Source organism: Metarhizium acridum, assembly GCF_019434415.1.
Source record: "Metarhizium acridum strain ARSEF 324 chromosome Unknown scaffold_72, whole genome shotgun sequence".
Taxonomy (NCBI): domain Eukaryota; kingdom Fungi; phylum Ascomycota; class Sordariomycetes; order Hypocreales; family Clavicipitaceae; genus Metarhizium; species Metarhizium acridum.
In genome coordinates this window covers 1743970-1757768 of record NW_027094019.1, presented here as the reverse complement: position 1 = coordinate 1757768, position 13799 = coordinate 1743970, and the positions used below count along the sequence as shown (strand labels likewise).

The following is a 13799-nucleotide window of genomic DNA, read 5'->3' as shown; positions in this document are numbered from 1 at the left end:
TTTTTCTTCACCATAGATACAGATTCGAGCTCATGCTCCGACGCGACTATCGAAACGGGAATCAAGGAAAGAGGGGAGGGAACGCACATTCTGCTTCAGCATAAACTCCGCATTGCCATCCCCGTCGCCGCCTCCGTTACGGATACTCTCCTCTAGCTTCTTCACTTGCGCTTCTTGGTCGGCTAGTTCCTTGCGGTACGAGGCTTCTTCTTTGAGGAGCCTGGTTACGGCGCCCGTTGCGATGGCGAGCTGTGAAGGAGGAGGCATGTTGCGTGCGTGCTTTTAGGCTCTTCCCGCGTGCCCCGGCGTTGGTAAGCTTTGGAATTCAAGGGATTGTAGAATATCTGTCTGATAGACAAGGTTATTTGTAATGGTTTGTTGTGATATGGCTGGCTGGGATTTGAAAGATACTGGTGCCTGTTGTCGGGGAGCAATCTAATCGAGTGCCTGTGGGTGAACCATGGACGTGGGGTGCAATGGTGGGGTTGTGCCAAAAGACCACTGCCATTGTTGCGTCACGGTTGTCATGTACGGAGTACTTTCAAGTACGAGTAGGCAGACATGGGCGATTTCCTTCTTGTAACATCTTCCTCCACTGTCACGCATTAACAGGCACGCGCAGAATGTTGAGGTGAAACCTTTCATTGATTTTTAAGTGTAACGGCTACCTAATTAGAATCATTGCTTTCCCATAACCAGCACCCTCGCACAAAAAGGCCTACATTTAGAGGCTAAAACCGGCCTTTCTATAAGGTCCATTTCGCTCTCCAAGCTCCAACATTTTGCTCTTCATAAACATCCCTGACCAACCGTATCCCGTCGTGATCAATGGTATCTTTCCATCAACGCCTGCTGCACGCCTTCAGAGTAGTCCAACAAGCCAATGCCCAAAATGCGCGAATCCAGTATAGTACACGAGCACACAACCAATCTTCCTAGCCAACATAGTAGTCCAGACAGCGTACCACACCATAATTATTCTTTTTTTTTTTGGTCATGAAATCAAAATGATGTGTCATACAACAGCCAGGTTGTGATTTTAGGCCTCCACAGCAACTGCAGTAGAACTGACTGCTGCAGGCTCCGGCTCGTTCTGGTTCGAAATCTCGCCTCCGGCTTCTCGCTCAGCCCAGTCTCCCCACAATCCTCTCTTACCACGAACTCTGATGGGCGCCCCCAATTCTGGTCCTTGTTCAACCTTGATCGCATCCTTAGTGGCGAGGACAAGACACTCGAAGAACATCTTGGTGGCTTCTGCCTTGGTGGTTTGCTTCTCGGGTAGCAGATTCTGGAACACAACGGAGCTCTTCTTCCTCCTCTCGGCGTTTGTGGCAGCCTCAGCTCCAAACAAGTCTCGAAGAATGTGTACAGCATGCTTGGTACCAACAGAGACTGGACCACTGTCTTGAGGATGCACAAGAGGAGCCGTCGTTGCGTCGAAAGGGTTCATTACACTTCCGTCAGGTTCGTAGTGATCATCGTCGCCGCCAGCGGCAGGGATCTCCAGGATGGTGCCATCGGCTGCCACACTATGGCTAGCCACGCCGTCGCCGCCATCAAAGCCGAAGTCTGTATCGTCTCCAAGTTCCAGGCGCGGTGACTTGGCAGCACCGGCGTCGCTATCCACATCCGCAATGCCGCTGTCTCGCTTTCGCTTGAGCTCGCTCATTCCCCGGACGGCGTCTAATGAGAGCATGCCTCGAAGCTCTGGGGCCCAGGCTGAGCTGCGACCCTCGGTCATGATAGAGGAGACAAACCCACCAGTCTTCTGCATATCCATCAGAGCTAGGAGAAAGGGATCTCGAGGAAGATAAGAGGCAGGTTTGATGATATTCTGTCGATCAGCCTGTTGCTGTTTAATATGACTACTTGACAGGGCAATCTCATTATCGGGCATCATAATCTTCTGCTTTTTTGCACGTTGGGCAGGTCTGCGGACGATGGTGTGTTCTGTGTCTTCCGTGGGTTCATAGAGATCGGTATGGTTGTGGCGCGAGTATTCTGTTTCAATCTCCAGTGCCAGTTTCTCGTCAATGTCGGAAAGTGGCGACTCGGATATTCTCTCACGGGCAAGATTCGTTGTGGAAGCCATCCCTGGTATGGCAGATTGGTCATCAACGTTGAAAGCGAAATCATCATCACCCATTGCAATATCGCCCTCTCCATCCGCGATTCTCACAGGGGGTTCTCCCAAATCAGTCGCGTCCTTGTTGTGTGACCGAAGTTCCAAGTCGTCGCTCAACATGTCATCTTCAACGTCGCGTGCTGGCGGTGCATCTCGACCATGTTCGATACTTTGGCTCAAGTCGTCGTCTATGCTGAAGCCGAAGTCGAGCTCAAGTTCTAACTCGCCCATTGGTGCAAAACTGTCGTCTGCGTTGTCATTGCCGTGTAGAAATTGACTGACTTCAAGATCTTCCTGCAAATTAATATCTCTGTTATTGCTGGCACGGCCTTTGCGGCCGACTGGAGTAGCCGTGATGTCGTCGACCTGAGACAACAGCCATGAGGCATCCGGAGGAGGAGGCAATTCCAAATTGTCATAAGGCGTGATCCGATCAGGCAAAAGCAAGGCCTCGCGATTCGGCATTTGTAAATTAGCGGCCATATCATTGTTTCCACTGGATCGGAAAGCCTAGCATCACAACGTTAGTAGTGTTCTTTATGACAAATGAGACTGGCTTCCGAGTGACTCACCATTTTGATCTTCATCATAGCTTCATTACAGTCATCTAGCAAATAACGCGTCTTCCGTTGGTATATTCTCACAACACCAAGCAGAAGCTGGCCACTCAGACGCAGTGCCATAGGCGCCTGGTTCGGTGTGATGATAGCCTCAACACTGTCGGTGACATTGGACTGTAGGATATGATTTTTGGACAGCTTGCGCTCCAGATTTGCCGACAGCCAGACGCGAGCCAGGGGCCCGCTCTTCTGGAGGAGAGTCTCCGAGTAGAACATGGTGGCGCTTCGCGACGCGACACGGCTGCTCGAATGGCTCGAAACGAGCAAGTACACGAAGGCTTAATGCGAGCCCGCTGAGATGTTTGAAGAGCAAGCGCCAGTGGGGGTGTCGAGAAGTTTCGTGTCAACAGCACCCACGGTGGCGCGTTGTCGGGGTAAACAAGGATATGAACCGTGTCGACGCTTTGCAACGCGCAAAAAAGGGCCGCGCAAAACAGTATAGCAAAGCGAAATAATCGGGCGAGTTAAAGGTACGTGTCCGCGACCGAGAGCGATGGCGTACCGAGCGATAAAATGAGCGTGGATTGTGATAGTGGGTCCGTGACGAGATGCTGGGTGGGAAGATCAGGATTGGTACCCAGTGCAAATATCCAGGTGGTTGGGGGGAGGCAACGTCCACTGCCCAGGACGGAAGAACGCTCCTTCCGCACCATCACTTAGGACAACAGAAAGTGGGTCCACTAACCCAACTGAGATGCATGCATCCTTCATATCATTCAGCAGCTTTTATACTACTCCGGTTCGGAGTACTGTGCCTAGGGTTATGGAGTACTTTTCGGCCCGCATTCATTCTTAAAACCGCCTCCAAGGAATTCTGCTACTGCCACTGGACGGTCGTTTGTGCCAATCCATGGCCATTCGAGCGAAGCTATTATCAATACAAGTACCACTAAAGGGGAAAATGTGAAAGGTCTGGGTCATTCATATGCTTACTACCAACCAGTACATTACTGTCGGGCATACACTCCGTGCCCGTACACCCAAGAGCATACCTGGCATAGCCGCACGGATCCCGGCCTGGAAATACCTTTGTTTAGCCCTCGTTATATTCCTGCCATACTAATTCAATATTCGGCCTGTTCATGGGCAGCGGACCCACTATCCGATGTATTCTCGAGCTCTCAGAGTTGTTCCTATTTTATGCGCCTGCCACAAACCATAATGCAATGGTGCCACGGACAGCGAGTATGGCGGTAGTGAGAGTACAGGCTATTATGGGACTCATTATGGCTTCGGCTGACATTAAGGGGATCCACACTCCAAGTCGCATGCAGATCTGTTCTCAGCGGAAAACTGCCCCTGGAAAGTTGTTTCTAAGTTCCTAGACTTGGTAAATCTACTCTCCGACAAACCATTGTCCACGGAGTAATACCCTCTTTGCATACTTGTCTGCCTTTCTTCGTCCATCGTCAAGGGCAATTTTCTTTTAATTTCTTGTCTTTTTTCTGCCCCTCACTTAATAGTCCATCTCTAATCCACATTCCAGCGGCCTGTTTACGCCTTGGGCATTAGTGTATGCGAGCGACCAACGTCTTTTGCCTGAACATTTCCCTATGACGACGCACATCCGTTTCTCATCATCTAGTCATCCCGATGCGATATCTACACTAGAACGGCCGACTCTCTGAGCACAAAAATGCAGATGCCATGGTTTGCACGCGACGGCTCAGGGAAGGAGACTCTACTCCCTACCTCGAGCACTCCAGCCATCATGGAATTGTCCACCTTCGACTCGTCCGAAAATGGCAAACCAGTTCGATCGCAACATGCCGAACTCCCTCATCGCACGCCAGAGTATGTAGCTCATCGCCATGGCTGCCGGAGTACACATCGCTAACTTTTGTCAAGAATGTCGCGGATGAATTTTCCTATATGACGCCCAGCGAAGCCGCTGCGCGCTTGCGAACGTCGTTAACTCATGGACTTACTGCCACCGATGCCCTGACCCGACTGGGTGATTATGGCCCAAACGAGATTCCCCATGATGAACCAGAGCCTCTTTGGTTGCGATTTGTGAAGCAATTCCAAGAACCGCTAATTATTCTCCTACTTGTGTCCGCGGGCATGTCCGTCTTGTTGGGCAACTTAGACGACGCAGTGAGCATTACAGTCGCCGTCACAATCGTAGTGACTGTTGGGTTTATCCAAGAGTATCGGTCCGAACAATCAATTGAAGCTCTTAACCACTTGGTTCCAAACCATGCTCATCTGGTACGTGGGGGATCCAGCAAACCTTCAGCGACTATACCCAAATCTCCTGCCTGGCCACCACCATCCGACGACCCTGGCTCGACTGGCAGCTCTGGATCGAAGACACCAGTAGAGGATGCTATGGATGCCGTATCAACCAAGGTTATGGCCGGACAGCTTGTTCCCGGTGACTTGGTGCTGTTCACAACTGGCGATCGGATCCCGGCCGATATTCGTGTGACCAAGGCAACCGATTTGACAATAGATGCCTCCAATTTGACAGGGGAGACGGAACCGGTTCGAGTCACGGCTGAGGCGCGAACAAGACGAGTCAGCGCCCACGGAATTGAACCATCTACAGCTTCCTCATCCGCCAGCACTTGGGTCCGGGGGTCATCATAAAGGAGATCCCGGCAGTGACACACACAACATCGCATTCATGGGAACTTTGTAACATCTGGCCATGGCCGAGGCATTGTGTTCGCGACCGGTGGGAGCACACACTTTGGTACTATAGCGACCAGCGTATCTGGTACGGAAAGCCCTCGTTCGCCACTTCAACTGTCCATGGACGAACTTGGTACCCAACTCAGTAAGGCCTCTTTTGTTGTCATTGGCCTGATTTCATTAGTTGGATGGTTGCAAGGCAAGAAGTTATTGGAGATTTTCACAATTTCTATTTCACTTGCCGTAGCGGCGATTCCAGAGGGCCTTCCGATTATCGTAACCGTTACTCTAGCACTTGGCGTCCACAGAATGGCACGACACAACGCAATTGTTCGTAGAATGCCCAAGGTCGAGACTCTTGGCTCTGTCAATGTAGTTTGTACCGACAAGACCGGTAAGCCTTGCCCTTTGCCAAAGTTCTAAATTGAGACTGAGTGTATTTGTCCAGGTACGTTGACTACAAATCATATGACAACGTCTGAGATGTGGTATTTTGGAGCCGGGGACCCGATCGACGTTGCCTCTGACAGCGATTCCCTGGATGATAAGAGTACACCTACACTGTTGAGAATTATGCGCATCGGAAACATCGCCAATAATGCACGGCTTGCGCAAAAATATACCGAGAGCGGCGCCGCTGCTTCAGCAGTTTTGTCCTCTACGCTGGGGCGTGGGCAAGTAGCCACGAATTCGAGATGGGTCGGCCAACCCACGGATGTCGCCATGTTGGATATGCTTGATAAGTTCAAGGAACATGACATTCGCGACTCCATAGGACCGCGGGTAGCGGAAACGCCGTTCAGTTCTGAGAGAAAATGGATGGGCGTGACTATTGGCTCTGATTCCAAAGGAGAAAAAGAGTATGCGTATATGAAGGGTTCAGTCGAAAAGGTTCTTACTGCATGCAGTACTTACCTGGACAGTGACGGAAGAGAGATTGTTCTTGATACAGCTAGACGTGAAGAGGCTCTAGCAGCAGCCAAAACAATGGCAATGAAGGGACTCCGTGTTCTAGCTTTTGCCAGTGGACCTGTGTCCAAGTCTTTCAGAGGAAGGACCGCACAGGGAACTTCGCGCACTGGGACGCCGGATCTCGAAAACAGCACAAATTCATCCCAGGAGGCCAATGAGGATGTCTACAGGGACTTGATATTTGCTGGTTTGGTGGGTATGAGTGATCCACCAAGACCTGGGGTTAGTCGTTCCCTCAAGAGGCTTATGCGAGGCGGAGTCAAGGTTATTATGATCACTGGTGATGCTGAAACCACAGCCCTTGCCATTGGCAAGCAGCTGGGCATGAATATCGCGGTGGCTAGCGAACATTCGAGTAGTCAAGGTACTGTGCGGCCTGTGCTTCTTGGAGAAGAGGTCGATAACATGTCGGAGGAGGACCTGGCCCTGGCCATGCAGCATACCACTATTTTTGCTAGAACGAACCCGGATCACAAGATGAAGATTATCAAGGCTTTGCAATCTCGTGGCGATATTGTTGCTATGACTGGAGATGGAGTCAATGATGCTCCTGCTTTGAAAAAGGCTGACATTGGTATCTCGATGGGCCGCCACGGAACTGATGTGGCTAAGGAAGCCGCAGATATGATTCTCACAGACGATGACTTTTCGACGATTCTGCGCGCAATTGAGGAAGGCAAAGGCATTTTCAACAATATCCAAAACTTTCTCACCTTCCAACTCAGCACCAGTGCTGCCAGCTTGTCTCTTGTACTCTTGTGTACCTTTTTTGGCTTCAAAACTCCTTTGAACGCCATGCAAATTTTGTGGATTAGTAAGTTTTCATGGTATATGTAGGCCTCACTTCAACGTTAACATAATGTTAGATATCATCATGGACGGACCTCCAGCTCAGTCCCTTGGAGTTGAGAAGGTCGATCCCGATGTGATGAATCGGCCCCCACGAAGACGCAACGACGCGGTACTTACCAGGGCGGTTCTTATGCGTGTCCTAACATCTGCTGTCATCATCATGATCGGCACCATGCTAATATACAGGCACGAAATGTTGGCCGATGGACAAGTAACACGACGTGACACAACCATGACGTTTACGTGCTTTGTCTTCTTCGACATGTTTAACGCACTTAGCTGTCGATCGGAGTCAAAATCTATTTTCCGAGGCGAAATCGGCCTGTTCGCCAACACCTTATTTAATTGGGCGGTGTCACTCAGTGTTGTCTGCCAGCTATTGGTCATATACATGCCTTGGCTTCAGGAAGTGTTCCAGACAGAGGCGATAGGACTTGGCGATCTTTTCAGGCTCATTGTTCTTTGTAGCTCAGTGTTCTGGGCGGATGAGTTACGCAAATACCTAAAGTACGGAAAGCGGCGTTTGGGCAGCGGATATAGTCAAGCTGTGTGATGTCTCCATGGCAAAGGGGTATATATTCGGCGGCAGCTTGCTTGACGGACATTTTGTTTTACATAGAGTTGGAGTCCCAACATATAAATCATAGCATAGCAATTCATAGCAATGGAAGACTTGGTGGATTCTAGAAAGGGGTTCTCTAGCAGGATTGATTGACTGAATCTGAGGTTTACATGATGGAAGTTGTTGGCGCCGCCGTAGCAAGCACTGGTGGTGGGTCGAAACAGGCTGGGACATAGTTACTAGCCAGCTCGACAGCCCGCATGTGCCACAACCACCAACCACCTGAGGTCTCGGACAACTCAACCTACAAGCTCTTCAGTCAACAACACACACAGTCAGCAACCTCGTCAACAAAGCCTCCGGGAGCTATGTGCCACCCGGCCGGATCTTCTCGTCGCCAATGTCCTCTCTCCCCAATGGCGTGCTTAATCGCTACAGCACCACCGATGGCAAGGACATGAAGCCGAAAACTGCCACACCATCGCCCCTCAACGATGTCTCATGCGCGGCCGAACTGCGCGCCGCACTGGCAACGCTGCATGCCCGGGAATCCGACATAACAGCCCGTCTCGACTCCTTGATCGCTTCACAGGCCGACCTAACACGAGACCTCGGCCGATTGGATCTGTTGCGAGCCGGTCTGGGTGCTCAGGTCATCGCTGCGAGATCCATTAGCAATGACATGCTCTCATCCGCAGCCGAGACTGCGGGTAGGCTCAGCAACAGGGTCAAGGAGCTGGACCTGGAGAAGAGCCGTGTAGAAGACACACTCGGCGTGGTTGAGCAAGTTGCCGAGCTCAAAGCCTGTGTCAACGGCGTGGTGGGCTCCATGGGCGCGCCACAGGACTGGGAGGCAGCAGCTGCCTACCTGGACCGAGCAAGCAAAGTTCCAGAAGAAATCGCCCGGGGAGCTTTCGCCTCAAGCATAGTTCCCAGCGTGGAGGTACCCGACCCTCCGTGGGTGACGCTGGAGACGGCAAGAGAGTCTCTTTGCGGGCTCTTCTTGCGGGAGTTTGAAAAGGCGGCTGGAGATGGGGACGGCACAAAGGTTACCCGATTCTTTAAGCTGTTCCCCTTGATTGGACGAGCTGACGTTGGGCTGGACGTGTACGGGCGATATGTCTGCCAAGGGGTAGCAGGGACGGCTCGCGCCACACTGAAGGACAGTGTCGGCGCTCCTCACGGCAGGAAGGAGGGATTCTTCTACGCCAATGCATTGACGAGGCTATTTGAACATATAGCGCAGATCGTGGAAAGCCACGGGGGTCTTGTGGAGCGGCATTATGGTGCTGGCAAGATGGCCCGTGTGATTGAGCGACTACAAATGGAAGCGGATGTTCAGGGTGGCATTATCATGGATACTTGGAGCGATGAGCGCGGTATTGACAGGGTGATTACCGATGTGAAAAGTTATCCCTTTTCGTTTTTGGTGCAGAGCTTTCTGCCACAGGCGCCCAGAAGTGGTGCGCCGCGGGTCAATTCCCCAGCTGTGGGTGGCGGGAATCCCCGTTCCAGCGAGGATGAGGGTGTCAACATGAAAGAAGTGGATGGGCTGCTGAACGAGATTGCCCTTATGCTTGGAAGATGGTCACTCTATACGCGGTTTCTGTCTGGTAAATGCATGGTAAGCTGCCCTCTACTATGACAAGGGGTTGGAACGGGGACTAACAAGGGGGCGCGCTCAGGTTCCTTCTGATGAAGATAGGCCGTTGGTATTGCCAGAACTGTTGATCAAGTCAAACTTGTATCGGAAGGTCTCCGCAAAGCTCACAACGCCGTATAATGTCATGACGACGTTCTTTTTTCGCCGGTCTGTAGAAAAAGCATTCCAATTGGATGAGTATCCAACCGGTTTGTCCTTGCGCCTAAATAGGTCGATTGACGGTCATGGTCCTATTATTATCACAGCCGTAGATGATGTCATGTACATTGTCAATGCGGTGATACAGAAATCAATGTCGACATCACAGCGGGATGTTATTGCATCCGTCATTCCGACTATTGGCCGAGTCTTGGGCTCTGATTTCATTGGCATGGTGCAGCGCAAGATGAGAGACGAATCTTATCCGAAGCCAGCCGTACACGGCGGCTTTCCCCCGGAAGACAAAATCATCCAGTTCATTGTGCTCATCAACAGCCTGGATATGGCAAATGAATACTTGAGCAGAATCATCGGCAGCCGAGTCGTGACAGCCGAAGGCCAAGCAAATGGCGTAACACTACACGAGTCTTTGAAAGATTCGTTCCCATTCGACAAGGATAACACATTTGCCGCCAACACGCTACACTCCCTGGAGACCAGCTTCATCAACAAGTCCTCTGAGCTCCTCAACGAAGGTATCCAAGTCCTCTTGACTCAAGTCGTCAAGCCTCGATTACGGCCCATTTTCAACGATACTTTCCGGGACGTGGATTACACTCTGGACGAAGAAGACGTGGCGGAAGTGGCAGAGCAAAATGACGAAAACGTAGGGGACATTCTTGACCAGGTTTCGAGACGATTCGAACATGGCTGGGATCAGCTAATGAAGCCGATTGCACGCATAATGACGCCCGGGACATTCAGAACGCTACTAGACATCACAGCTCGATACCTGTCCAGGATCTTGGAGAAGAGGATATTGAGCTATGCCGGGAAGACGAGTCCGTTCGGCGCGGTCCGCATAGAAAGGGACTTTACCGGCATCGTAAACATCGTCTCCAAGGGGGATTATCGTGTCAGGGAGGCGTTTGGCAAAGTGACTCAGCTGCTCATGGTGGCTAATATGGAGGACGACGAGTGGGAAGAGCTTGGCAATGACGAAGACGCTATTGAATGGGTGTTGACGGAGGAGGAGAGGAGAAGGGCGAGGGGGCTGGTGAAGGGCTAAGTTTGGCTCGCGGAAATATGGTCATAGACAGCGTAAAGAATTTATGACGAAGTATGCGGGGATGCCTGTATTGAGGGATTGAGGTGTTGCCTGCAAGTTCTGTGTTGGACAAGACTTGCGCGAAGCGACTCGACTGGTGAAGTTCCAGAGTTGACGACCAGACTGGACTGGCCCAATGGACCAGACTGGACTGGCCCAATGGGTGTCGAGCACTGCTGGCGGACACGGCTCCAGTGGGCCTCGGTGCCTGGTGTGGTCTGGTAGAAACCAGCCAGTGGCAAGTGACGGACCAAAATGTCTCTGCGCGCATCGGAGGGTCCAAGGCGAGTGAGCAAGGCCAGGCAGCCACCCCAGAAAATTTCGATGGCCAATATCAGACATTCAAACATCGACCGACTACCCAACCTATTATTATCTTATCTCTTGTGTGATAATCTAATGACTTATTCCGTCTCTCTATAAACGAACCTGTCTTGAATCTCTCGTCATCACCCAACCAGGCAGTCTCTCATCTCAACTCTCACTCATACCATTCACGTTGGCTCGTCTCGCCTCATCACGACTTATATCGGTCCTCCTCACCAGATCCCCATTTCGACCCTTCACCACAATCTCAGCACCGCCCGCCATGAACACGCGGGTGGTTGCCGTCCCTCACAAGGGCACACTGGGCTCGTTTGACGACTCCAAGGACCCCCTGGGCAGATTAGAGCACTGGCACATTCACAAAGACGCCAGAGATGCAGTCACCACACTAGAACCCGCCGCAGAGTACCTCAGGACCAAAGACACACCCGTTGCTTTCCCCACGGAGACGGTGTACGGCCTGGGCGCCGACGCCACGAGGAGCGCGTCCGTCAAGGGGATATATTCGGCAAAGGGGAGGCCGTCGGACAACCCGCTTATAGTGCACGTGTGTGATCTTGATATGCTGCGGACCCTGCTTGGCTCCCGCGGCGAAGATGCCATCCCGGCGCGCTATCAGTCTCTCATGAAGAGGTTCTGGCCGGGTCCGTTGACCATTCTCCTGCCCAACCCCGATCCCTCGCCGCTTGCGCCAGAGGTCACTGCCGGACTCGCGACGTTTGGTGTGCGCATGCCGTCGTCGCCGTTGGCGCTGACGCTCATCAAACTTGCTGGCGTGCCGCTGGCTGCCCCCTCTGCGAATGCCTCTACGAAGCCGTCGCCTACCATGGCGCAACACGTCAAGGATGACTTGGATGGGCGGATCGAAATGATCCTCGACGGGGGTTCTTGCCGGGTTGGCGTTGAAAGCACAGTCGTCGATGGCCTGTGTGATCCGCCGGCTGTTCTGAGGCCGGGGGGTGTGGCCATCGACGAGTTGAGGAGCTGTCCCGGCTGGGAAGATGTCGTGAAGGCGTACAAGGACCAGAGCGAGGAGGGCAAAGCGGCGCCGCGAGCACCGGGCATGAAGTACAAGCACTATAGTCCCAGGGCGAGGGTCGTGCTATACGAGTCGAGCTATGAGAATGGGCGAGCCGGGATTGTCAAGGCGGACGCGGAAGCTGTTGTGGCGACCGCGAATGGGGACACACACACCATGAATGGCACCGCGAGGAAGAAGGTGGGAGTCATACGGACCAAGAGGTGGAAGCCCGCTGCTGGCCTGCGATGCAGCAGGCTTCATCCGGATGCGAGACAGATTTGCCACAGTCAGCAGAACGGCCAGCACGACGAGATGCCGTACGATGTATATGCTGGGGAATTGCAAAATGAACAAGGGGAGACAATCGGCCAAGTATTCGACATAAGTCTGGGTCAAGAACACCGCGGTATAGCGCAAGGCTTATTCTCCGCCCTTCGAGAGCTGGATAGACGGGGCGCAGATGTTATTTTTGTAGACGGTATAGACGATGAGCTGGATATAGCAGCTGCTGTGATGAACCGCCTTCGCAAGGCGGCATCTGAAACTAGAGCATAGACACCATGAAGCGTTTCAACCTTTTTTTTTTCTTCTTCAAAAATTTTTTTTGTATTCTCTTCTCTCCATCCTACTTTGTAGATCTACCAGGCCCGAGCAGATCAATAAACCTGCCCATTTCCCATGTCATGCGGCGCTTTCAGAAGATGAACAACCGTTGTCCTTCTGTCATACGACAATTCTTTTTAAAACAAAACAAAACAAAGTAACGTCCATTATTTCCCACATCATCATCAATGGTATTTTCGTGTCAAAGTCTACGAGACGCAGAAGACAGTGGATTTTGCAAAGCCTTTACAAGCCCTGCCGTAACCAGTCTGCCAGCTTTGACTTGCCCAATTGCGCTAGATTATTGACACCCTGTTCGCTGAGGTCGATGCGGCCGATGGGCACGTCTTGCGCCGGAGCTCTGCTGACGCGCTGGACAATAATGGTAGGGTCTGTTTCAAGGATGATGCCGTCGTCGACGATTTCGTCGATGGCAAGGGAGACGAGGTCGTAGTTTTCGATGATGGTGCGCTTGTCCACGGATTGTCTGTGGCTGTTAGTCTGGGACTTTACATGGAAACTGCACGAGTTAGGGAGGGAGGAGGCAAATGTACTTGAAGACGAGGTGTAGTGAGTCACGGATGGCGAGAACAGTGTTGTACAGCAGAATTTCGTTCTCGTCCGGGCTGCCCACCACGTAAATCATAACGTCGGACTCGAGCTTGTACAAGACGATTCTGTTATCGTAGAGGATGATGTCGCCCGTCTGCTTGGCCGTCTTTTCGATGAGGCCCTTCTCGAAGGCCTTTTGGGCTTTCAGGTCAGGATATGGGTTGCTGGAAGCTGCGGCGCCTGTGTGGGGGCGGGGTTTGTCAGTTTATATGATTTTGGCCCGGTTTGATGGCATCGACCCCCTAGCCGGGAAGGGAACTTACTACCGGCGGTGCTGTGCGGGGGAGAGTAGTATTTGGCCAGGATTCTGGCGCCGTCCTCTGTGCCGAGAATGAGGACGGCTTGCACCGAGAAAAGGGACATTCCTGGAGACATGGTTGCGAGGAGAGTGCGGCGTGGACGGTTGTTGGATACTGTTGCGATGGGGATGGATGCCCTCGTTGAGGTAACGTGGAGATACAGAAGACGATGTTGGTCTCGGTGGTCAATCACGGTGGGGCTCAATTGACAATTTTGCATTATGATTGGCTGAAGCTGCCATCAAAGAGAACCTGGGATG

The 13799-nt window shown here is 52.1% G+C and overlaps 7 protein-coding genes across 8 annotated transcripts; 4 read left to right on the top strand and 3 right to left on the bottom strand.

Annotated features, from left to right (window-relative positions):
- Positions 1–30: 30 nt before the first annotated feature.
- RBL2_2 (tubulin folding cofactor A) lies at positions 31–840 on the bottom strand (the record flags this gene model as incomplete). Its single annotated transcript, XM_066119327.1, has 1 exon — positions 31–840. Exon 1 carries the CDS (start codon positions 265–267, stop codon positions 31–33), a length of 237 nt encoding a protein of 78 aa, XP_065975965.1. The 5' UTR covers positions 268–840.
- Positions 841–895: 55 nt separating this feature from the next.
- MCD1_2 (sister chromatid cohesion protein 1) lies at positions 896–3269 on the bottom strand. The gene is made up of 2 exons (XM_066119326.1): positions 2698–3269; positions 896–2635 (listed from the first exon to the last, which is right to left on the bottom strand). Exons 1-2 carry the CDS (start codon positions 2959–2961, stop codon positions 1040–1042), a joined length of 1860 nt encoding a protein of 619 aa, XP_065975964.1. The 5' UTR covers positions 2962–3269; the 3' UTR covers positions 896–1039.
- Positions 3270–4381: 1112 nt separating this feature from the next.
- Positions 4382–5337, top strand: PMR1_5 (High affinity Ca2+/Mn2+ P-type ATPase-like protein; the record flags this gene model as incomplete). The annotated part of the gene is made up of 2 exons (XM_066119325.1): positions 4382–4543; positions 4594–5337. 2 exons carry the CDS (start codon positions 4382–4384, stop codon positions 5335–5337), a joined length of 906 nt encoding a protein of 301 aa, XP_065975963.1.
- A 57-nt stretch (positions 5338–5394) lies between these two features.
- On the top strand, positions 5395–7932 carry PMR1_3 (High affinity Ca2+/Mn2+ P-type ATPase-like protein). 2 transcript variants are annotated; one of them, XM_066119323.1, is made up of 3 exons: positions 5395–5776; positions 5831–7168; positions 7221–7932. In XM_066119323.1, exons 1-3 carry the CDS (start codon positions 5503–5505, stop codon positions 7757–7759), a joined length of 2151 nt encoding a protein of 716 aa, XP_065975961.1. In that variant the 5' UTR covers positions 5395–5502; the 3' UTR covers positions 7760–7932. The 2 variants fall into 2 exon arrangements, with proteins under 2 accessions (XP_065975961.1, XP_065975962.1); XM_066119324.1 differs by having other exon boundaries at positions 5418–7168.
- A 236-nt stretch (positions 7933–8168) lies between these two features.
- Positions 8169–10638, top strand: COG4_2 (Golgi transport complex subunit 4; the record flags this gene model as incomplete). The annotated part of the gene is made up of 2 exons (XM_066119322.1): positions 8169–9392; positions 9454–10638. 2 exons carry the CDS (start codon positions 8169–8171, stop codon positions 10636–10638), a joined length of 2409 nt encoding a protein of 802 aa, XP_065975960.1.
- A 628-nt stretch (positions 10639–11266) lies between these two features.
- On the top strand, positions 11267–12580 carry J3458_007313 (uncharacterized protein; the record flags this gene model as incomplete). Its single annotated transcript, XM_066119321.1, has 1 exon — positions 11267–12580. The coding sequence occupies one exon, from the start codon at positions 11267–11269 to the stop codon at positions 12578–12580; it is 1314 nt and encodes a 437-aa protein (XP_065975959.1).
- A 294-nt stretch (positions 12581–12874) lies between these two features.
- Positions 12875–13615, bottom strand: RET3_2 (Golgi-to-ER vesicle coat component; the record flags this gene model as incomplete). The annotated part of the gene is made up of 3 exons (XM_007811128.1): positions 12875–13115; positions 13183–13420; positions 13504–13615. 3 exons carry the CDS (start codon positions 13613–13615, stop codon positions 12875–12877), a joined length of 591 nt encoding a protein of 196 aa, XP_007809319.1.
- Between the last annotated feature and the right edge of the window lie 184 nt (positions 13616–13799).

Coding starts and splice junctions, on each gene's coding strand:
- PMR1_3 (XM_066119323.1), top strand. CDS start 5,503: ATGGACGAACTTGGTACCCAACTCAGTAAGGCCTCTTTTGTTGTCATT. Junction 5,777..5,830: donor AGTTTGTACCGACAAGACCG/GTAAGCCTTGCC, acceptor GTATTTGTCCAG/GTACGTTGACTACAAATCAT. Junction 7,169..7,220: donor CATGCAAATTTTGTGGATTA/GTAAGTTTTCAT, acceptor ACATAATGTTAG/ATATCATCATGGACGGACCT.
- MCD1_2 (XM_066119326.1), bottom strand. CDS start 2,961: ATGTTCTACTCGGAGACTCTCCTCCAGAAGAGCGGGCCCCTGGCTCGC. Junction 2,636..2,697: donor CTATGATGAAGATCAAAATG/GTGAGTCACTCG, acceptor TTGTGATGCTAG/GCTTTCCGATCCAGTGGAAA.